Here is a 24278-nt window from a genome sequence, read left to right as displayed (position 1 = left end):
TTGTGTGCCTTGACTGTTCCAGTTAACGCAACACTGCTTCCTTGTGAAAACTTACAACGCAAAAGAATACAGACGCACGTAGTATACAGAGATAAAATTAGCACTTCAACAAAAGTGTTGCTGGTGCCAATGAGGGAGGGGGATAATTATTTTCTGAACCTCTTTCCAGTTGTCCCATCAAGTTCCTTCTTTTTTTTCTATCAAATTCTAACCATTTGCACTGTAATAAATAAATAACGATTTCATATGCTGGTAAGTTGTTAAAATTATCTATACCGCCTATGTGTGAAAACGTTGCTCATGGCCACCACAACCTGTGCATGAGCTACGTACATCTGTAAAAGGCGCGGAACAGAAACGGCCCTGCTGCCAGGCATTGCTGACCGCAGACAGTCGGAATCTCTCACGCGCCGGCCGAACAAAAGCATCCTGCAGGTACGTAAATTAACCTACGAAACCACGTGCACATACTTTCGCGCTGTCAAAACCTGAAACTCTGGTAATTACTCGCGTGTCTGAGCACACCGCGTGCTTGTGTCGTGTTTCAGCAACACGAACTTTCAACGTGCGCGCACTTTACGCCTTAAATACGCCTTGAATAATGGTGCTTTTCTCTATTTCTTCCGCAAATCCGACACGACATTCTTAAGGCCAGTTACCGACTGACAAAGCAAGACCTAGATTGAAAAAACTGCTCCGCAGGACTCGAACGAACTTTTCCGCGGATTTCCTCCCGTAGCGTGTTAGCCGTCGTCTGCTACGGCAGGCCCACTGCCGGCGGCGCCACCGTCGAGGCCGCGCCGAGCGGAGGAGGAGAGAAGTGAATGGCGCTACTTTGGGAGATTGAGGGGCTTTATAAGTTAAGGCGCTCGAGCGCGCTCTAGCCAGCAGAGCGCGCTCTTTTAAGCTTAACGACTAAAAAGCGACTTCCGGTGCGTGATTGCGGAGCGCGCTCTACGCGCACCATCCTGGAAACGGTGCGCGAGAGCGCGCACCTGCTACGGCTTCCGGAAAAATGACGTCTTTCCTACTCTTTCCACCAATGCAAGTCCGTTCTCCTTGCCCACTCGTTCCTCTCGCCGCCGCGCTGCCGGTGCTGCCGGCCGTCTGAAGCTGCTGTCAGGCGAGATCGGCAACGTGTTGGCGCGCATTGAGCTTGCATCGCATCGTAAGCTGCTGCTGCTGCCTCCGTCGCCGCGCGTCAAGTTCTTCTACCTCTTCATCGTCTAAACAAGGGCTGCAGAAGTACGGTCGGCGGGGCCATTTTCGAGAAGCGCGCGAAGTGCAATAGCGGATGCGGAAGCAACATAACATTTGCCAGACGGCACGTTCGTGCACCCGAAAACAGTCGGCGAAAATGGCCGTTAAGTTAAGCTCCGAAGGCGTCGCACTCGAGCGCACTCGAGCGTGCTCCCTTGGAGTTCGGAGCGCGCTAACTTAACGCGCCCATTCTCTCTTTTTTTGCTGTTCGCGGCAGCTGACGGACGGCATTAATACTAGCGTGACGTATTTCCTGTTGCCAGTTTTCGCCGAGTGTCACCTCTTGTTGAATTTACCGTCCGTCGCTCAGCGGCTATGAGAGACGCCGTTGTGGACGCGTCTCTGAATTTTGACCTCTAGAGGTCCATTGGATTCGCCTGCACTTTCTGAACTAGTTCACGAGGTGCTGCACTTAGCTATCCGTTTCACCAGTTCAACATAGTGGCGTCTGGATGTCGTCATTCGTTTCACTGAGTGCAGGCTTCCTGCAGCACGACTTCACGGCATTCCGCGCACTCGTCAGGAAGGTAGTTCGGCGTTTGTGCAGCAGGTGCCATGCCGATTCCGCACGAGCAGGAACTGTCACTGAACTGGCGAGAATTTGTTCACGAAGTGCAGGGTTAATGGAATGGACCCTGCAGGTTTAGTTAACGCGCACCAAAAGCTGAGTTCCCGAGCGATATTGTCTACTGCGCATCCAACTGCTACTGCAGCAGCTGTAGATCAAACTTAAACGTTAACTTGCTTCGACATTATCATGGGCACATAACCAAATTCGTTTTGTATTTTCACGCATATAAGGCTTGAGCAGACGACGACCGAATAATAGTGTAAACTGTATCTCTGTCGTCCGTTCGCATGTTTCCCCGAGCATGCTCACAGCAGCACGGCATGTTTATGCAGTCCACTGGGGCAGATACACCTTTCGGTACATTAGAGTATAATTTACTTGCTCTTAGTTGCCAGAATACTGTCACGTACGTCACCGTTATTCCTGTGCATGAAAAAGAGCGCTGTTTAAGATTATGGTACAGAGGTACATGCGGGCTCTGTCTAGCTGTTTGTCCATACTTTCTGTTCGTGCATGTAGGCTTGTCACAAATGTCCACCTAGTGGACTGTCCATTCCGGCCGCTGCTGATTGGTTGGGGCCACTCGTCTCCTCCTCTCTCGTACAGCTGCACCCAATCAGCAGCGGCCGGAATGGACAGTCCACTACAGAATCAGGAACGCCGCACGGCGGCCCGCGAACGGCAAACGGCGTGCGGCGAGTTGCCGTGCTGGTAACATGGACAACGGAATACAACGCGGGCTGAGAAACCTCCTCCGTACTGCCTAGGCATAGCAAAAAGCCCCCAGATTTTATCTTTCGCGCCCGCTCTTACTCGCGCCTGCGCACAAACGGCTGGCGATCCCTCAAATGAACATGTCGTTATCATCGAACCATCGCAGCCTTCTTGCCCCGCACAGATTATGCTTTGAAGATAAAACATGCAACTTGTCGTTCATTACTTCATGCCAATTCCTTCATCCTCTGAACAATAAATGAGCGGAATAACCTACCTTCACACATTGCTACTCAAAAATGGCTGTGGCTTAGGTAAGGTTAAGCCCAGGATGCGAAGCATACTAGCCTTTATTTTAGTTGTTGAACCACTGTTTAGCCTGGTGAACTGCTGTTGCTTGGCTATATTTGGTTCGGCTAGACGAAGAAACAACTAATGCATTACTTCTTCGCCTTCAAGAGTGGAACGCGACAGCGTTCCCGTCGACCCGCCAAGGGGTGTAAGACAATGGGCTACAGGGCAGCGACTACGCGCCCCGCATTGGACGCGGTGAGCGTCGAGCAAAGCAGCGTTCGGCGCGGCAACGAAATGTGCGCCTGAGCAAGAGACGCACGCCTTAGAAACAGCGCGTTTCTAAGGCAACACCGCATTCACTAGAGGCGCTTTTGTACCGCTTTGAAGCGTTGTACTCGTGGCTCAGTGGTAGCGTCTCCGTCCCACACTCCGGAGACCCTGGTTCGATTCCCACCCAGCCCGTCTTGCAAGAGTTGAGCCAAAGCCACTTCTCCTCTGTCGTGACGTCACGGTGTCACGTGATTTCATGGTCACCGCCGCGCCTGAGGAGCTGGGTTGAGCCCTCGTAATATGCTTCGCATAAAAGATTTCCCATCCTTCCAAGAACTCCTAAATGAAAAATTAGTTTAACTGCTCATAATATACACCTTCGCCGCTTGTTCGCATGATTATCAGTGTATAAATTACTTGTTTAATATATTCAAACAATCACCTAAATTGCGAGTAAGACCTCGTTTTCTACCACTTTTGCTGTGCTTTTCATTTGTATTTTTTGTCATTATTACATATTTATTGCCTCTCATGAGCAAGTAGTACTATTCTTATTTTCAATTTTGTATTTAGTTTGCTTTCGATATGTACGTTGCAGTTTTGCCATTTCTACATTTTTTACCCTCACTTGCAAATCCGTTTTAATTCCAGACTTGGTTTATGGCCTAATTTTGTACATTCTTGTTGCTTTTCTGTAATATAATTAACTTCAATTTCATTTTTGTTTAGCCCCCCCGCCTCATTTACATGACATTGTGAAATAAATGAACAAATAAATATACCGAAACCGAAACTGACCAACACAGCTTTTGTCACCCTGAGTTATCTATAAAAAAACATGTGTATTATATTTCGTGCGTGTATAAAAATTTAGTTCATAGAGTAATAAACATTCATTTGTATTACTGAGAACTGAGAACAGTGACGCTCACAAGGAAGCACAGTTGACGCAATTCGTTTTCGTAAAGCTGGCCAACATTGGGCGGAGCTTTTCATTACATAACAAAATGGCGGTCTCAGCTAATGGCCGAACGTGGGCCGCGAGTGGTGAACGCAGTGGAAAATCGGACGATGACCTCTTAGTGTTCGGTTACTCGTGCAAACTGTTCAGGGACGACGAAAAGGCGATGCATATTGACCGCGGCAAACATTTGATCCCATGGATGGGCGACGACAGCCTAATGATTGACAGGTCCGTCTCCAAGCAAACAATGCCTCTCTTCACTTTCTGGATTTTCAATCGCAAGAGTGCAGGTTTTTACTGATGTTTTGACCTATCAGCATGCTTTCTTGCTTTTTCTTCAAGTCGCCGCTAACGAATCTGCCCTAGTTGTTCTAGCGTCCCGGCGGCGGCGCAGGATGTGGGGAGAAGCCAGCTATGGAGGCAGGAGCGAGCACTCCGGCGCTTCGAATCAGTTTGTTTCTAACGAGGGCTGCGCAGCCCTACTGGGTGCACTTTGCTCTGTGATTGTGTGGCTCGAATGTGTGTGGTGGCGTCCCGGCTTTGTGTGGGGACGAGAGGAAAAGGTATATACGACGTGCTGTTTTTCTTGCACTTAGTGGATGTTTGTGATCGTTCTTTCGAAACCTACCGCTTCCCGGCGAGCTGCGCAGTAAACCGTCGTAGGCTATCCTGATCTTTTCGCTACGTCGACTCTTCGGATTTCAAACTATTTCTTTTCGTGTTTGGGCCATCGTAGCGTAGTAAAAGTTATTCAAAAGCTCAAATGGCATTAAAAACGTCACAAGCAGGAACGAGGTGTCGAGCTTGTTCGCCACGGATGTTTTGCTTTAGGTTGAGGAGGTCTCAGCTGACCATATTGCGCAAAGTCAGGTCGAATACAGTGATAAGGTGCACTTTTAAAAGTTTCGTATGTGTATACTGCTTCTGTGAACTTAGCAAAAAAAAAAATTACTGCGAGCTTTTTAGCCTCGGCGTGTCGGTCTTTTTGTACCGAAGGATGCTTGTCACACCACATGGCAGTGACTATTCGAATGGCGTTTGCCGAGTGTAACGCAGATCGTTGTGTTCTAGCGTAGCTGTGGAGAATATCGTTCTGGTTTTCGTGTTGTACTTAGCCTTCAGTCGTGTTAGTGCAACAGGCGCGCCAGTAGTTGAAAAGGCTCATGGCCAGCTTGCTGTAGTTAAGCGCGACCTTGTAGGTAAGGGAACGTCCTTGTAAGCTGAGACCCAGCTTCCGTGCATGAGCATAACAAATCAGAATTGTCAATACTCAAACAAGTCGTGCAGCAGACAGAGGCACCAAAAATTCCAGCACGACCCACATGATGTAGCATCAAAGTAACAGAATTCAGTTTGGGGGCCCTTGTTGGTAAGTCTGCCCAGATGTTGTTACCTTTTAAGAAGTGAGCAACACTTGTTTTCGCTTAACAGTCTCCAGTTAGTCCAAAACATGTGATCAGGTACGCAAACTAATCTGTATCCTTTGTATGTGCTGGTCAGGTACGATGCAAGAGGCTACTTGCACAGCATCCATGAATACGAGCCGAAGCCTGGAGCAGCGCTTCAGTACATTGCCTCACTTACAGAAGAAGAGAAAGCCTTGGAAGAGCTGTGTGAAGAGGAGCGGTTCCTTGCACTCTTCAGAGACCTCCATGAGGAATCGATCTACCAAGGTGATGTTGCATTTAATTTACACAACTGCAGGGCTCTGCGCCATACGTCTTGCTCGTGTATGTGTAACACAGCACCGAGTCTGTGAATGGGTGCAGCTGTACAAGTGAGCGTGTGATCGCACATAATTATAACTGGCAATGCAGGTTGAACAATAGCATTTTTCTTGAGAGAAAGTAAAATCTTTTTACCGAACTTTTTTTTAGTCGCAACATCTTTTATTCTTAATGTCTTCGTCTAAAAAAAGTAACAAAATTTCCAAGAAAGCAGCAAAAACATCAAGAATTACCTGCTATCATGTGGGAGAGCCCGGGGATCAGCCTTTTATGGCGATCTGTTCTGCTTTGCCATGCTTCACAGTTGTCTGTGCAGACACACTTCATTCTTTAAAGGGACAGACAACCATTCGGAACCTGAATTGAGATAACACTGCTAATAGAAAGATTGCCTGTCATATTGGGTAAAATGAGCTCTGTTTTTCTCATTAAATGGGGATTTATGTTTCTAATTTTTTGCTAAAGTTGCGATAAATGGCTTTTGGCACCCCACGTGGCAAAAACATGAAAATGTGTAAGTGACCTATCACGTGACCTTTTACTAGTGTACACATTGCGTAGTCTTTTTATTAGTATTGAAATGCAGTACAGCGTGCAGATAAGTCTTTGCTTCACATTTTTGATAAGTTCACTTGACTTGTCTATTGACAGAATAATGACACCACGGACCAATCAGTCATGACGTAGGCATGTATTGGGGAAAAACGTGGTATAAATATAAGAAGTGTCTGTAGAACAATCCAAACTTATTCTACCAGCTCTTTATTTTCAAAAGTGGATGAATAGGACAAGCTATAGGTGGTTAACCACAATTGCATTCACTCCTGTAAAAGCACAACGATGGGCAGCTTTCATAATTTGCGAGGCGAGCTATCGGTATCTCTCTCACTTCTCAGTGTTGCCATAGGAAGAACTTTTTTTTTTTTTGAGAATGCTCAAATCGAAAAACCCTTCTTATAAGATTTCGATGCACTGCAGGTGTAAACGCTACCGAGAGTGAACTTCTCGTTGCGCCATTATATAATAGGTCCTTAAAAATTTATTCTCAGTCCTTTTGAAGGGCCCCTCACCAGGCCACATAGCCGATTTCAGTTACACACTGGAAGTTGTTACATGTCCTCTGGAGAGTGTTCTGTCACAAAAATTTTTCAAATCGGCTCATTAGTAGCCAAGATAAAAATATTTCAGTGTGCGAACCCATGATTTCAGGAGGCGAGCTCCACGGCCAAGTGGGTACTCTCTCCCCTTGCCTTGTTTAGCCCCTGCAAGGGAAATTTGTTCCCTGCATTTCCCCATACCAGAGCTTGAGGATCGTGTGACGCATACGTCACGGGCCTTGCCTTCATTTTTTTTCTCCTTGCTTTATTTTAGTACTTCCGCTGACGGCGTCGCGCGTGAGCTGTTGCGATTGTCTCGTTTCAAGCAGTGCACGATATTGCAAGCTGTGCATGAGGACACCTGCCTGGCTGTATGAGTCAGTGCTGCAGGAATAATGAGGCAGACACAAGCATATGACAGAACATGATCACCTGCTAGAACATGGTAGAAAATGACATAGTTTCGATGTTTTTACGCGCGACTGCATGACGTGGGAACAAGCAGACGAAACAGAAGTACATCTCTTGCTGCAGTGGAAGTAAAACAAAAGCAAGCAGATGTTTGGTTTGTGTGTTTTATTATTTCTCAAAACAATAATTTGTCTATTGAACCAACAGCTTACAGAAATAACAGCTATTGCTTTGAATAATTCTTGAAGTCGCATGTCATTATGAGCGACGTCACAGCACAAACACATGTACGTAGGCGCACTAGCATGTATACGTCACCCACGAGGAGAAGGGCAAACGGCATTCGGTTTGAAATTTCAGCTCTTTCTGCAGCGTGTTGCAGTGTAATATTTAGCAGACACAATTGTTAGCGTACATGGTATGCATTGTGCTTGTCAGCTCAAAATGGTCAGACCTGGTTAAGGGCCTTTTAAGCATCGAACAGCAGCACTTGCACTTGCTTTTGCCAATTTGTGTAAACATACTTTTGCTATAGAAAAAGAGCCTCCCTTCAATTCTATTCCTCCTTTTGGCTATAAGTACGCAGGAAAAGTGGTCCTGTTAGTAACATCCTGGCATCTCGGTTTGATAATCGTGGTAGCTGCCATTTTCTTCAGACATAGACCCCAATACTGAAAACCTTCCTTACTGTAGTAGGGAAGTCTGCTCCATTGTGGTTAAGCACTCTTGACGTCAATTCTGTAAGCTTCCTTATTAACTTATACCCCTGTCACACAGACACCCACAAACTCCTTTTAACTCTGTCGTCTTTATTTCGAGGAGGTGCACTTGGTGTCACACACTCACCCTTCTGCTAAGGGAGTTTGATGGAGCTTTTAGTCTAGGGAGATCGCTGATCTTCCTTGGCAGCTGAAGGGAGTACTCTCTTTCCCATACTTGTTGTTGTAAGGTTGATAATTTCATTATTGTTTGCATTAAAATTAATGTTGTGTGTGTTAAGACCATTTATATTGTATTAAATAAATGTGCGAGCACAATTCAGCAACAGTTATGATTGCTATACTGCACAATACTCTCGACCTAGGTCGCGTGGGGCCATGTTTTTCTCGTCTTTCGGGGATTTCACATGAACCCGACAGAATCGGGTCAAGTCAGCTTCTCGGGCTGCAGTATGCCTGTCGAGTTCACTTAAATGCTAGCTGGTTGGACTGAACAAGCATCGAGTCCGGCTGAGTCAGCCTGGCCCGCTTGCAGCGTGCATGTAAACCCAGACTGGTTTGGCCTGCCAGTGCTGAGACTTGTGCGAGAACATTGGAACATCGCAATTTATGTGTCGGCAGCGGGGACAAGGTCAAGACAAGGCACTGTGCAGTGCACCTTTATCGTAGCAATAAGACCCACGAAAAGGAACTGTTGCAGACGGCAGTGAGAACCGGAAGCTAAGTTCAAACGCATTGATGTCTGGGCTTGACGCTGTGTGCTGTCGTTGTCCAGACTCGTCAGAAGCGAGTTCATGTAAATGCGGTCACGTTGGGCTCAGTCAGCCCGATTTCTGGCTCGACCCGCTCGCTTCGGGTTCACGTAAACATGGCCATTGCCATGCTAGTCGTGCAGTGGTCAGTGTGGTCGCTCATGACTGACACCAGCACAGTTATTATAGGCAAAATAAAAGGAAAGCTCAGGAGGTCACCATGCATGAAATCTTGGGTTTTAGTACAGTTTGCAGCAGTTCGGATAGCAGAACGCAGAGCCAGCTTGCCACGGTGCATGAAAAAACACAGATAAGCGCAGGGTGGCTAGCGTCGCTGTCAGCACTGCTATGTTTAGCGAGCACACTTGATTTTTAACAAGGTGTATGTTTTTCACATCAAATATACTGAATAATATTTCTATGGAAATAACAATAATTATAATAGCTACGAACATAATTAGAAGGTACATTCTTGTACTTATACAATAACCAAACACCGCTGAATGCACTTCTATTGGCTAGCTTTAAAAACTCTTATTGGCCGTGTGATATGACCACAGCTTCTTTGAGGTTGAACTCCCTTAGTAAGTCTCGCGCTTACTTATCCTAAAGGAGCTCGTGGGTGCTCGTTTGACATGGGTATTACAAACTTACAGGAAGCTTCCTTTATGCTCTCTTACTGTAAGGCAGCCCCTTCATGCTTTCTGTTTTCACTTTCTTTCTCTAAACGAGGGCTTGGCTATGCTTGCCCACATGATGCTCTGTGCACGAACAATTACTTTCCGCTGGAAGATGGGAAGAAATGACAGCTGCATGTACAAAGTTACAGCAACGAAAAATTGAGAACCGACCTGATGAACAGTGCCTCACTGTCGCCAATACCTTGCTGTTGAAGCGTCGCGAGAGAAATTTGGAGCAGATGCAACAATCGGTTCAGAATGAAAGGGCGAAACAGTGCAGAATGAAGATACACTAAATACATCTGCAGATGCATTGCGAGCTTTCGGATTCTTTTTGTTTCAGTCACCCAAAGGTCTGAAAAGGTTAGCCACGTTGTTGTGTAGGGCTACCGAGAACATCAGTATGGGTTGTTCTTTCATGCTTGTTTGTTCTTCGATAGTTTGCTGCCTGTTGGAGCACTGTAATTAATACACAAGGAAAGCTTTCCATAAATGGATGATGCCTTAAAAAGTGCCTGTCGCAGGCGCTGATCAAGCATTCATGAACGCCGGCATTTTTTTTTACACCTGCTTGTTAAACCCCTTTCTTTCCCCCCCCCCCCTCGTCTGTGACCATCTGCCACCTGTGGAAATGTGTCTGCAGCGAGGGATCAGCGCGCTAGTGTCATGACATGTTCGAGCTTGGCATGTAAATCGAAAGCTAGTCTTGTGACTGGTTGCCTGAAGCTACAAAAAGAAACCATTGTGCGCCTGCAAACGGCGTTCAGAACAAGGGGCCAGTGTATGTTGTTTTGCAAACATGGTGTCCATGTACAACGGTCGTCCCATACACTTGATTTCGTTGGCAATGTAGTTTGTCGGCTTTCTGAGGGTTGGTGACGACTGTGAATAGATATGCTGATTTGGTACAAAACTGTAACTTTAGTCGCCGACACCCACCGACGTAGCTCCCATTAGGCCTAACGGGCTGGGGATTGTGGCCAATGGTGTGGCCCGGGGTGAAAATTCGCCGCAATCTGCTGTGGTAGTGGGCCGCAAACCGTCGCAGAAAGCTTGTCGTTAATATGTTCCCTAGGGGTGTTCATCAGTGATCGTTCGTGAGATCACGTATACAGGTTAGAGTGATGCCTTTGAAGCGGCATTTGGGTCCACAGGCCAGCGACTACCGCATGCACGTGTGCCAAGTTCGTCTGCATGCTTGCATGTGGGCAGAGTGCTCCAAACTGTGCAAACCTGCATGCATGAAAACTGAACATGTGTATCCGATGTGATTAGTGGGCCTTACAGTGGCTATTAGGCCTGAGATTTGCACATCTTACCATGCTTTCCATATACGCTGTTTTTGTTGTTCCCTCTGTCCCCATAGTGCTAATCATTTCAATCAGTCTGGTCGACCTGGTCAAACCTTGTACCGTTGAGATCGCGCACTGTGAGAATGCTGCACGTGTCAAGGCACCGACCACAGCCTGGTCATTCGCCACGGAATATTTGTAAGAGTATAATGTTTGGGCAAGATGACGCTTCTGTGTCACCAGTAGGCTGAAAACCAACTCCGGGTTTATAATTTCCACATTTATAACTGCATATTTCCACATATAACCTCCATATATATAACTGCAGCTATAGCTGCAGTTATAAATGTGGCCAACCGTGAAGCAGGTTTGAGAGTAGTGGAATACAAAAACACTTGTTTACTTAGATGCACATTAAGGGGGGATGAGGGTCTTGAAAACTTTTTTTTTATTTCGTAACATATCTTCCTGAAAATTGGCATGCAGATATATCTTTGAATGCTGATCCCAAATATATATTCAGATTTTATATATCTCATCTATAAATGAAGATATTGCAAAATAATTCATCTCACATAGGTCTTTTCTTACGGGCCATTATGATAATTTCATAATTAAAAAAACTAGTTTCAAAGAATGGCTGTCATTTCCAAGGGCCCACTGCACATCCTAAAGCTAAAGAAATTTTTAAAAAGTGATCATATAGGTCATGAATGAATAACAAAGTAGGAAGAAAAAAACAATGCGGGAGTAATTAGCTTACATCTGACCTAATTGCTAGTCTAATGGGTTTAATGAAAAATGGAAAGCTTTAGGATGTAGTTGAGGTTTTACTGAAAAAAATGATACCTAATTCAATAAAATCAGTTGATGCAAACATTATGAAAAGTTCTGTAAGGCAAAGGCATTTCATCGAAAAAGCAAAGCTGAGAAAATTGCATTCAAAGTTTTGCTTACTCTGCCACGTTTGTTTACCTATCACATGGAAAAATTTAATGCTTTAGCATGCAGCCCAGTCATTACTGAACACAATAACACCAAACTCAAAGAAATCTGTTCATGTAAAGATTGTGAAAACCTCTGTATTGCATTGGTACTTGGCAAAAAAAAAAAAAAGCTCAGAAAGTCGTCTTTACTTGCTGCGCCGACGTTCATTAGCTCGAACTTGCGGGAAGTCGCGGAATTCTTCGCCAATGAAGTTTTAATGTTGTCTGCGTACTTTTCACGCCCCGCGCACTCCGCGCAAAACACCGCGTCGAAGCGTTGAGCACGCGAGCTCGGTTCAGCCGCGTCCGTCGGCACCGAAGCGGCGTTCGGAAACGCCGAAGTCGACGTTAGGCTTAGGTCAGCCGGCTCGGCCGCTTCCGACAACACGGAATCCGAAGCGACTTGCAGCGTTTTAAAAGTTAGCATTTTCGACGGGCTTAGTCCAGGCGCATCCACCGGCACTGCAGAGACTTGCGGTAACACCGAAGTTGACACCGATCGGGACTGTCCAGCCGCGTCCACCGGCGAAGCTGTTGTTGGCGAGCTCACTCCAGCCGCATCCACCAAGGCCACAGTCATATCTCTATGCCACAGCAGCTTGCGGCATCACCGAAGCTGTAGTTCTCGACGATGTAGCGCTCTTATTCCATGCGCGCCTCTTTTTGCTGACTGCTTTTCGCGTGCTTGCTGTCAAGCGCGCGTCTCGCGCCATCGTGACACGCGGAACAAAGACACCAGGCACGCAAAAGCAAGAAATTCGTGGTTAAAAGAGGCGACTCAATAGCCAAAATATCTACAAGAACGATAAAGAAAAAGGCAGAACGAAAAATACAAGAGGAATGCGAAAAATGACGTGCGCGCCGGCGAAAGCAGACGACGCGAAGGAGTCGAACAACGCGGCCGCGGGGCCGCGGCAGGCGAAGCATGCGTCACGGCCAATCAGAGGGCTGCGCCTCGGGGAGGCGCCCGCTTCACCCAATCAGCGGCTGTCTCGCGACGATTTCGCTCTTGAGAACGGGTGCTTGGGGTGCCGATCGCTCCGCTGCACGAGGGTCTACAGCGTGCCGAGGGGCGCCAGAATGGAGAGCGGGAAACCAGCTTTCAAACGAGACCAAGATGGCGCCGATCGGTTCGCGTCGCGCGGAGCTACGGCAGCTTGAAAATGAGGCAAATCTTCGCGCTTGGCGTTCAATTTCGGCTCACCGACGTTTCTAAATTGCCGTTTTTTTTATACTTCGAGTAGGAATTGAGCCATAGTATTTTGTAGAGGCATAGTTGGGACATTAAAGACTTCAAAAACGCAATTTTTGAAAATTGCCATTTTTGACCATTTTTCGCGATTTCAAGACCCGCGTCCCCCCTTAAGGAAACCCAGGTGGTGAAAGTTATTCTGACTACATCAGGTCTCATGATCACATTGTGGTTTTGGGCATGTAAAACCCCAGAATTTAATATTAATTACATATATGACTCCAGTTATTGGTAAGCTTTCTAATTGAAGATACCAGTAATTAAAAAATAACAACGGTCCACATTATATATGGCATTATGCATTAGATGTGCAATCTTGTATTTGATGAATCTGGCAATGTGTCTGACTGGCTATGTGCTAATGTTTACAGAGGAAGAGCTGAAGCGCCTCAACGTTGCCATGAATGCGGATGGCACCTACAAGGAGACTGCCTTCTCTTACGACTCGGAGAGCTCTGCCCTGGAATCGCAAGGTGCGCGTGAGTACGGTTTGCTGCCTTTTAGCTCGTGAACTAACCTTGTTCTCGCTGCTAGTGGCATTCTCTTGAGGACATGTATCTAGGCTTGCGCTAATACATCACCGTCATCAGCCTTTTTCATGTTAACTTTGGGACGAAGGCCACTCCCATTAATCTCCAAATGCAGTCTTGTATCCGCCAGCCGTACCCCGCAGCCACATCACCCAGTCAACTGGGTGATGTAACTTTTCTATGCAAATGAGGGGGGTGGTACCTTTACTAGTACGAATGTGAATAATGCCCGCCGTTCACCATAAAGACGTGTAAACCTAACAAAGTGAAATGAAATAAAGTGTATCTCACAGGTACGCCTGTAAGATGCGCTTCTCCTTTACTTGATAAACAAGGAACCGCATCAGATGGACTCGTGCAGGGAAGGAGCACAAGAAGAACACTGCCAAAAACAAATAAACAAGTAAAAGTTTAAAATAAAGTTTTCTAGTGGCGTTTTTGAATGAGCTCTGGAAGAATTATAGAGAAATATATATTTGCGCTAACCCTGGCATCATACAAGATGTGGACGTGCTTGGCAAGGTGCGCTGCAGTGACCATAGGATGGTAAGAACTCGAATTAGCCTAGACTTGAGGAGGGAACGGAAGAAACTGGTACATAAGCTGATCAATGCATTAGCTGTAAGAGGGAAAATAGAGGAATTTCGGATCAAACTGCAGAACAGATATTCAGCTTTAACTCGGGAAGAGGACCTTAGTGTTGAAGCAATGAACGACAATCTTATGGGCATCATTAAGGAGTGTGGAATAGAAGTCGGTGGTAACTCCGTTAGGCAGGATACCAGTAAACTATCGCAGGAGACGAAAGATCTGATCAAGAAATGCCAATGTATGAAAGCCTCTAACCCTACAGCTAGAATAGAACTGGCACAACTTTCCAGGTTAATCAACAAGTGTTAGACAGCTGACATAAGGAAGTATAATATGGTAAGAATTGAACATGCTCTCGGCAACAGAGGAAGCCTAAAAGCCTTGAAGAAGAGACTAGGAATAGGCAAGAATCAGATGTATGCGTTAAGAGACAAAGCCAGCAATATCATTACTAATATGGATGAGATCGTTCAAGTGGCTGAGGAGTTCTATAGAGATTTATACAGTACCAGTCGCACCCATGACGATAATGGAAGAGAGCATATCCTAGAGGAATTTGACATCTCACAAGTAACGGAAGAAGTAAAGAAAGCCTTGGGAGCTATGCAAAGAGGGAAGGTAGCTGGGGAGGATCAGGTAACAGCAGATTTATTGAAAGATGGTGGGCAGGTTGTTCTAGAAAAACTGGCCACCCTGTATACGCAATGCCTCATGACCTCGAGCGTACCGGGATCTTGGAAGAACGCTAACATAATCTTAATCCATAAGAAAGGGGACGCCAAAAACTTGAAAAATTGTAGACTGATCAGCTTACTGTCCGTTGCCTACAAAGTATTTACTAAGGTAATCGCAAATAGAATCAAAAACACCATAGACTTCTGTCAACTGAAGGACCAGGCAGGATTCTGTAAATGCTGCTCAACAATAGACCATATTCAAACTATCAGTCAGGTGACAGAGAAATGTGCGGAATATAACCAACCCTTATATATAGCTTTCATTGATTACGAGAAAACATTTGATTCAATCGAAACGTCAGCAGTCATGGAGGCATTACGGAATCGGGGTGTAGACGAGCTGTATGCAAAAATACTTAAAGATATCTATAGCGCCTCCACAGCCACCGTAGTCCTACATAAAGAAAGCAACACGATCCCAATAAAGAAAGGCGTCAGGCAGGTAGATACGATCTCTCCAATGCTATTCACAGCATGTTTACAGGAGGTATTCAGAGACCTGGATTGGGAAGAAGTGGGGATAAGAATTAATGGAGAATACCTTAGCAACGTGCGATTCGCTGGTGATATTGCTTTGCTTAGTAACTCAGGAGACCACTTGCAATGCATGCTCACTACTCACTGACTTGTCGAGGCAAAGCAGAAGGGTGGGTCTAAAAATTAATCTGCAGAAAACTAAAGTGATGTTTAACAGTCTCGGAAGACAACAGCAGTTTACGATAGGTAGCAAGGCACTGGAAGTGGTAAGGGAATACATCTACTACCATACATCTAGTGACCGCGGATCCGGATCATGAGACTGAAATAAGAAGAAGAATAAGAATGGGTAGGGTGCGTTTGGCAGGCATTCTCAGATCATGAACAGCAGGTTTCCATTATCCCTCAAGAGAAAAGTGTATAACAGCTGTGTCTTACCAGTACTCACGTATGGTGCAGAAACCCGGAGGCTTATGAAAAGGTTTCTAGTTAAATTGAGGACGACGCAACGAGCTATGGAAGGAAGAATGGTGGGTGTAACGATAAGGAATAAGAAAACAGCAGATTGGGTGAGGGAACAAACGCGAGTTAATGACATCTTAGTTGAAATCAAGAAAAAGAAATGCTCATGGGCAGGACATGTAATGAGGAGGGAAGATAACCCATGGTCATTAAGGGTTACGGACTGGATCCCAAGGGAAGGGAAGCGTAGCAGGGGGCTGCAGAAAGTTAGGTGGGCGGGTGAGATTAAGAATTTTGCAGGGACAACATGGCCACAATTAGTACATGACCGTGGTAGTTGGAGAAGTATGGGAGAGGCCTTTGCCCTACAGTGGGCGTAACCAGGATGATGATGATGATGATGATGATGATGATTTAGTGGAAGTCTACTGTATTAGATATAAAGAAGGTATTTTCATGTTGGATTGGACTTTTCTATAACAGAGCTCAACCGTAGTTCCATTCACGAATAGAATTTGTGCTACAGTTGAACCTCGATATAATGAATGTGGTTGTACAGATATGCCGAATCTGAGCGGAGTCACAAAAAAGTTTTATACATAAGTAATTTGATATCTAAATAAAATAAGGATTTTATAGAAAAATGTTTATGGGTATTTTACTGCCGTTCGTTATATATAATAATTCGTTTTATATGGTTTCAACATAACCGGATTCGACTAACGAATTATCAGGTGTACCAAAGTAAATGTAAAGTTTGGTTGGTCATACTTTTAATTCTCTTGAGTGTTCTCCAGCTGTGGGATCTGACAGAGTCTCAGTTACAGTGATGCAAAAATTTGCTTCCATGTAAATTTATATATTCTGGTAAAGGTACTGTCAAATATCGTATTTTTCTGCATATAACCCACCACTGCATTAGCCTACATCTCCAATTACGACATCCCAGAAAGAAAGAGAAAATTCATGCATTTAACCAGTGGAAATAACTGCATACAACACTCAAATGTTTGCAAAAACAATTTCCATTCGTGGATGCAAGACTCCCAGCAGCTCTGTTCCCTCCCCCCTGTCTTTTGCAATGCTAATAATGCTGGATTCACATGACGGACGTGACCGTAGATGAATCACTCACACGACATGAGATGTGAATTGGATCATTTCGCTGCTAGCATTCACATAACCAAGAATGACAGCATAGATGGAGCCGCACTCGCATGAGCAGCGGCGATGGAGCAAACTCCACCAAGCCGAAAATTCCATTGTTATGACCGATAATTGTTATGACAGGGTTACAGGAAAAAATCAAAATAGGGGGATGGCAGAGCTGATATGAGAAAACTATATAGGCCGGGAGGCCAGTGTCCTTCCCCACCACCTTCCTCCGCCCGGCTGCTGATTGTGTTCACTCGTTTAACTGCTTCCTGGGCGCTACGATCACGTGTAACAAGCTGCGGCTGTCGGCGTTAAAGAATGGCACTGCTACAACTACAAAGAGGTGTCACGGGTGGCGAGCGATCTGCGAGCACCGCCGAGGCATCACTTTGGTGGGTCCTAAAGGAGCCTTTTAAAGATTGTACGAAGGCTGCTGCGGCAGCCTGTCAGCTTAAGAAATCCAGAAAAAACGCTGAGGAGAGATCGCCACAAGCATCTCGCCACGTACTTCTCACTGGCTCGCACGAGAAAAGCATGTGTCCGTCAGCCATGCATGCTTTCGGCAAAGCTTGCCGTCATCCTTCTCCAAGGCATCAAAGTGCTCCATGTAGAACAGCAGAAAGTTCCTCGCGATAACGAAGCCCTGGAAGGACTGAATCATGCCGAGCCTTTTGTGAGGACAACGTTGAGGCAGCCTGCCATACCGCGTCATCGCTGCCATCGTCGCCGTCGCTATCCGATGCAAGCATGTTCGCGACAATCGTCTCATTGGTTAGAAGCACTTAGCTTCCAAATCTATAGCCGTGCGCTTTCTTTTCACCTGCAACGGCGTGCATTGCCGATGATCAGCGGGTGAATCGGCCATCTTCCGTTTCGGTGGCGAGTCGAGCGAAGTTGAGGAACCGCGTGGCCAGGAACGACTTCGACACAACCAACGAAAATGAACGAGAGCGATTAAGCTGTTCGCAGAACTGCACTGAATGAGGAGCCAGCGAGCAACATGTGGGCAATCTGCTTGAGGCGCAGTTGGTGCGATCCATTTACATTTCGGAGGATGGGGCAACGTAGAGCTATGGGCGCAGCCCATTTGTGTTCAGAGCGGTAGAAGGGTGACGGGAGAGAGCCATGTGAAGATGGCTCGAAAATTTGCGCGCAGCGGCCCATCGTGCGGCGGCCAATCGTGCAGTGGCTCCAATTTCTCATTTTCTTTCTTTTTTTTTTTTCAAGGATTTCACCTTTCACTACCTTTCGGCTCGAACACCCAGCAGCCAGACTTCATCGTCATAACCGATAATGCGGCGTTGGGGCGTTGTAGTAAACGGGTTACTTCACCATAGAAAACATAGATAAGTCGATGGTGCAGCAGCTCCTTATCATTATAACCGATATATTGTTAAAGCTGGTATCGTTATAAGTGGGTTCAACTGTATTGTGTAGCACTTTGTGTAAATCGAAGGAGTGTCGGTAACATAGTCTTCTGGTGCCGCATGCATTGTTTACCAACTACTTAGCGCAAAATGGCAATCTGTAAAGAAGAGGAGAATGGTCAACCACGAGGAAGGGGAGAAGGGATTTTCAACACGCAGGGGTTGGGAGAGGGTGGAGTTTCCTAAAAGACAAGGAAACTTTGTATGGCGGAGAACCTTGCTTTGAAATCTGGCTTCACGACACCGTGAGCAGCACTGCTGTACGGTTCACGCACTCCAAGGTCACATTAGCATATAACCAGCACCCTGACTAATTAATTAAATAATTATATAATCTAGCGGCCGGAAAACATGTATTTCCGGCCGCTAGATCCCATGTAAATAAGAAAATGCACGAGGCGCACACGATGAAGTACAGTATGTAGCTGTCCCCCGTGGCAGCTTCGCTGCAATACTCACCTGCCCATCTCACATGTAAACGACGGCGCGCACAGTTTTTTATTCCAGTACCAGCAAATATCCGCTTGGGTCGTCGCATGAGGCATTCAGAGGGATCACTGCCAAACCTATAGCGATAAGCATCTTCACCTATATGTTTTACAGGGCCTGGTGCGTAGTGCCATTGGTAGCGTACTGCATGCTATTAGTAGGCGATAATCCAAACGTGCCCCCCGCTGTTCCCTGTTGCAGGCGGCGCAATGTGGGCATTGAATTTCACTTCGGTGGCATCCAGTGTTGTCCACCAGCTCGATTTCGTTTTGGTTTCCCGTCACCCTCTTAAAACAACACACTAGCAAAACAACAAGGCGCATCTCTGGCCACCGGAGCACCACCAGCTTGACACTCGTCGGAGTCTCGTGCCGCAACGATATGCGCGAGGCTTCGTATTATGTAGATGTCAACAATAGCTGAGCCTGCCAAATTTGTTTAGTTACTTCAGATCGTACGTTATCCCAGTTAGTATTGTGTCTTCTCGCAGCTTTTTTCCAAAACATATGAACGAGGCTCTACTGTAATTCATTGTTGTTCTCGTGCCTCATATTCACACAGCAAGATGAAGCACCATCAGAATCTGCAGGAGACCCTTTGCTGGTTCCTCGGAGGCACGCTGCTTGCATTTATTTCACATAACCTGATCACAATTTTCATTTTAGCCAATACCTGCGTGTATGCTTTTAGCATATTTAAAATATAACCGAGGTATTTTCGTGTAGTATCTGACTTGTTTATATAGAAAGGATTGTCTTTGCTTGGTTTCCCAAGTATCTAGCTTATTTGGTAGAAGACCTGCACCTAATGCTGGGCTGATTACATTTTCACCACCTATTTTTTGCATGGTCCAGAAGGTGTCGCCCTTGTTGTTTTTCCATGCATGTACTTATTTCCATGTCCTCACGTTCGTGTGTGAATATGGCTTACTTTGTGATGTGTGACACGTCATTCCCTTCATGTTGCAGAAGATGACATTGAGGTACCATTCAAGGCACCCAAGGGCCTTCACATTCCAGTGTCAGTACCTACAGTGAGTAGCCCTTTTCTTTCTTTCGTTGTACGTATATTAGCAGCTGTTACAGGTTCACTCGGCTCTTGTCATGTGCATAGGCAGTGCTGCAAAAGCACCTGACTTGGATAACCTTCATAGTTTTGGGTATCTGCGAAGGCCAATGCCTTGTAGTTCCTTCAAAACTGAGAACAATCTTATAGCTTTGAGAGCACTGGCGAATAAATCTGCTGCATGCACATTTCCTTTACCCCATTGCAGCAAATGCCACAAAACTAGTCTCTGTGCTAGAAATTGTAAGCAGCGTCATTGTCATTGTAAATGTAGAAAAGGGTGCAAAGGTAATCAACTGGCAAATTCCAATGTTCTGGGATTGAAAAGTGAACTTAGTGGAAGTGAACAACTTCATCTACAGTAGGCTCCACTTAAATGGAACTCGGAGAGAGAAATGTGTTCCGTTTATTTGAAGTTTCATTTAAGTGAAAGGCGCAAAAATTACCAGTAGTTGTTTTATTCAAAGAGTGTCCGGGTGTTCTAATGCTAAAACGCTGAAAAAAAAAAAATCTTTATTGCACTCCGCTTCTAATATTGTAGCCTCTTTTTGCAACATTGTGTTCATGCGCAAAAGGGCGCCCAATAGTTATGCGCAGTCCTCATGTTCGAAATAGCACTGCAGACTTTCAACTGCATCTCTCGCTGCCTGGTTCACAACGGCAGGGTATGCTGGAGCAGTAATACAGTTGAACCTCGATATAATGAAATTCTTGATGCAACAAAATATTTATCTTTTTATAATTTGTTGTCTATAGAATGCTGTGTGTTTATAACCTTAATAGAATGAAGTGCGTTTATACACGATATCAATGTAACGAAATTTCAGCAGCTTCGTCAAGGAATACAAAGACAATAAATGGAAACATCCGCAGATGCAGATAGTCAAATGGTTGAATTAGGAGCGGCTGCTTATGAACACACCTCTCAAATCACGCACTGCAGGACCATGAGTACTGTCTTCCTTCGCAAGCAAGGTGAAATGGGGGAGGGGAGGGAGCTCTGGGTAATGTGATCAAGCACGCACGAGAGAAGGAAGTGGTGTGCAAGCAGGGCAGGTTAATGTGCATCTCCTTTTCAAGCGCGGCCATGACTGCATGGCTGTCAGTGCAGCTGAGCCCATACGCAGCGCACGCCCTGCTTTAGAGGTAATCTGCCGCGTATGCAAAGAGTGGCATCGAGATAGTGTGGCATCATGTTCACTGCCTTCCTGTTCGTTTAATACTGGAGGTTGCACAATCTCGAGTTTCGCAGAGGGTTTGAAATGAAAGCCAGCCAAAGCATTCGCTCCCCACTGCTATTGCTTTGTATTGCTTTTCTGTGGGGTGGAGTGGATGTGAAAGCATGGTTGGCTTTGCTGCCTACCATCTATGTGAAAATATCGTCAACACAGCGTGAAACCGTATCTTTTGTCGCTGGCTCTCAAATGCAACAAAATAAAGATTTTCTAGCTGCCTGGTAATTTGGAAAATCTTGTGGCTGCTTCTATATAATAAAAATCCATCGGCGACTCTACTTATTTGCATTAAAGGTCGAAATCCAATATCAACCGCAGCGCTTGCAAGCACCGTTTTTTGGCGTGTATAATCCGCACCTCGACTTCGCTGTTTACTGCTAAATTTCTTTTATTTTTGGTGTGAGTTGTATGCACCAAAATATGGTACTTGGAACAGGAGAACGGAGCAGCAACCAGTGCGTGACCACACTGTCAGGTTGGAAGCACTGCTGAGAGCACGGTTGGTGGCATGGTATGTTCAAATTAACTTATGCCAGCCATTCTTGCACGTAGTTTTGACAGGACTGCATCATCATTTTGTTTTAAAGGGGTTCAAATTAACGGAATTCTACTGTAGCATCTTTGTGATAGGCAATCATCTTGTTTGTTGTGGCTGCTGATTGTTTATGCGGAAAAGGCTTGGTGAGCACTTTTTCATTCCATGCACAATAACAAAAAAAAAATGGTTGTTGTTTAAGACAGTGTTGGGTTTTTGAAGATGCTTTGTGAGGGGTATGAATGCATTTGAAAATTCTTGACTCTCTTTAACAAGGGCTGCTACGAACCCTGAATGAGGTAGTCCATCCATCCATTCTGAGATTCTGTTTCAGGGATCATTTTGCAGTCCTTGACCTCCACGCTTTGCCTCTGCAATGCCACTTCTTTAGGAACAGCTTTCAGTGAGAGCTCTGAAAATCATTGGCCACCTCTGTTTGTGTTTCTCGCAGCCCCCCACCATGAAGTTGCACGCCATCATTGAGAAGACAGCCCTGTTTGTGTCTCAGCACGGGGCCCAGATGGAGATCCTGGTGAAGACGAAGCAAGCGGGGAACCCCCAGTTCAGCTTCCTTTCCTTTGACCACCCGCTTAACGTCTACTACCGCTTCCTCGTCGAGCAGATCAAGTGTGGCACCTACATTCCCGTTGAAGAGTCAACTGGTGAGTGGGTCAAGGTGGTTGAGGGCACATTTCGGGCTTTTTCTTGTGAGCCTTTAAAGGCAGGGACGTAAACTGAAATAAAGTGTGCGTGTGTGTCCGTGTGTCGGGAAGCAACCTTAATTGAAAACAAGCTAAGGCTAGGGGTGTGTGAATACCGGAAATCTGGAATACAAATTCAATAGTCTTTGCTGTTTGATTTGTACTCGATTCGAGTATTACACTAGAATCCTGTTGACTCAAAGCTGTAAAAAAATTGGAAAGAATTTCAGTGTGAGTGGAGTTTCGAGATAAGTAAAATGAGGAAAATCAATGCTTTATTTGTCCCAGTCAGTTCGGGAATAGACTCCAGACAAAACGCCACAAAAATGTAGTTTGAGTACACCTCGAGCTTGCTGGCTGCACATAGGCCTAGTGGTGGAACAGCTGTGCCAATTGCGCCAAACTGCGCCGAGAGCAACTCTTTACGCCATCCTGTGACAAAACGGCATTTTAGCGGAAGATTGTGCTGAGCCTGCACCAAAGAATGCATAAAAGCGAAATGCTCCTTCCGTTGATACTTCTCAGCTAGCAAACCTGAAATAAAAACCGACAGCATGCTATCGTCATCATCATATAAGGAAGCAGAGGCCCATCCATAGTGAGAAACTATGGGCCTGTCAGAGTCGTCCGATTCGTCATTCGTGCATTTTATTGCGGAAGTGATTATATGAACACTCCAGGCCCATTTTTGCCATCACCATGATGTTCTGTAATGTTCGTCCCAAGGCAACAACTCCATCGCCACAAGTCGTATACTGTATGTGCGAGTGAAAGCGTGCGAGGGAAGCTGACGATTGCAATTCAATCTGGCATGTACGAAGGAGAAAGCGGAGAGCAAATGCACCATCTTCCGTCGCGTGATAGGCCATGGGAGGATAGGAGTTGGGGGGGGGGGGGCAACGTTCTGCTCCGGCAGCAACTGCGCCTTTCGTGACCGGACGCAAGGGTAAGTGATGACCGTGACTCTGTCTCGCCCGCCATATATGGAGGAAAGCGGGGAGGCAGCGCAGGAGGGAGGGGGCGGCTTTGACTCTGCCACCAAGTGTGTACTTTGCACGGTTGCGTGTGCTGTATCTTGAAAGGGCTCGTACCTTCGTGTGTGCTGTGTTCTAGCCGCTCTTGCGTTGAAGTGATTGACAGCATGAAAGTCGCTTCACTCGCTGCAGCTGCCGCACTCGCTCACACCAGCGCTTTGACACCGAATGTGCGTGCCGACACCATGCTTGTTATTTCACTTATTAAGCAAATGTTTCGAAGTTTATATGGCCGATAGAACTACTATCCTTACTACTTCGTATAGCTGTCCATTAATTTGCTATCACAACCGATGCTTCACCTTTTAGGCGACACTGCGACTTTTTATTTGACGAATGTACAATGTAGTGCCGCTGTACCATCTTGCTTGTGCTTTATTTCGGTGTTCATTGGACCCACATGGTACTGCAGAGTTTGCCGAAGGACGATGTCACATTCTAGGATTACAGGTAAACTTTTTCAGTGTTTATGGGTGATAGTGGGGCTTTGCAAAAGGGCCACTGCAATCAGAATTGCACTTGGTGCATGGTTAAGAATGGTACTAGTGAGTTTGAATGTGCTACACGGGGAGAGCCGCCACTTCAATGGGTGTCACCATGTTTGTTGACACAATACTTCTGTCGTCGAGTTTTGCGTTTGGGTAACTGGTGCAAATGCATAACCGTATTTGTGCCTGGCGCATGTGGAGTGGCACTGAAGTTATGGGATTTGCGGCCGCAAAGCCTTTGCGGCCCCTATTCAAAACTTCTGTAATGTGAATGGCATGACATGAGTGTATTGCATGATGTTATGTTCAATGCAGGGGCGCTTACTCAATCGGTCTAGCGGTAACCCTTTGCCCACAAGCCAT

At 45.9% G+C, this 24278-nt stretch overlaps 1 protein-coding gene across 4 annotated transcripts in view; it reads left to right on the top strand.

Moving 5' to 3' along the window:
• The first annotated feature begins 4098 nt into the window (after positions 1 to 4098).
• Positions 4099 to 24278, top strand: part of su(w[a]) (suppressor of white-apricot) — a 48717-nt gene continuing 28537 nt past the window's right edge. The window contains exons 1-5 of one of the 4 annotated variants that reach the window (XM_065425659.1): positions 4099 to 4301; positions 5574 to 5746; positions 13361 to 13462; positions 19826 to 19890; positions 22144 to 22354. In XM_065425659.1, the coding sequence (XP_065281731.1) occupies positions 4117 to 4301; positions 5574 to 5746; positions 13361 to 13462; positions 19826 to 19890; positions 22144 to 22354 (736 nt within the window). In that variant the 5' untranslated portion in view covers positions 4099 to 4116. The other 3 variants (XM_065425658.1, XM_070538598.1, XM_070538599.1) reach the window with 3 other exon arrangements.

The sequence above is a fragment of the Dermacentor albipictus genome, chromosome 5, assembly GCF_038994185.2.
Source record: "Dermacentor albipictus isolate Rhodes 1998 colony chromosome 5, USDA_Dalb.pri_finalv2, whole genome shotgun sequence".
Classification (NCBI taxonomy): domain Eukaryota; kingdom Metazoa; phylum Arthropoda; class Arachnida; order Ixodida; family Ixodidae; genus Dermacentor; species Dermacentor albipictus.
Note: the sequence above shows the minus strand (reverse complement) of the source record. Positions and strands in the feature narration are given on the sequence as shown.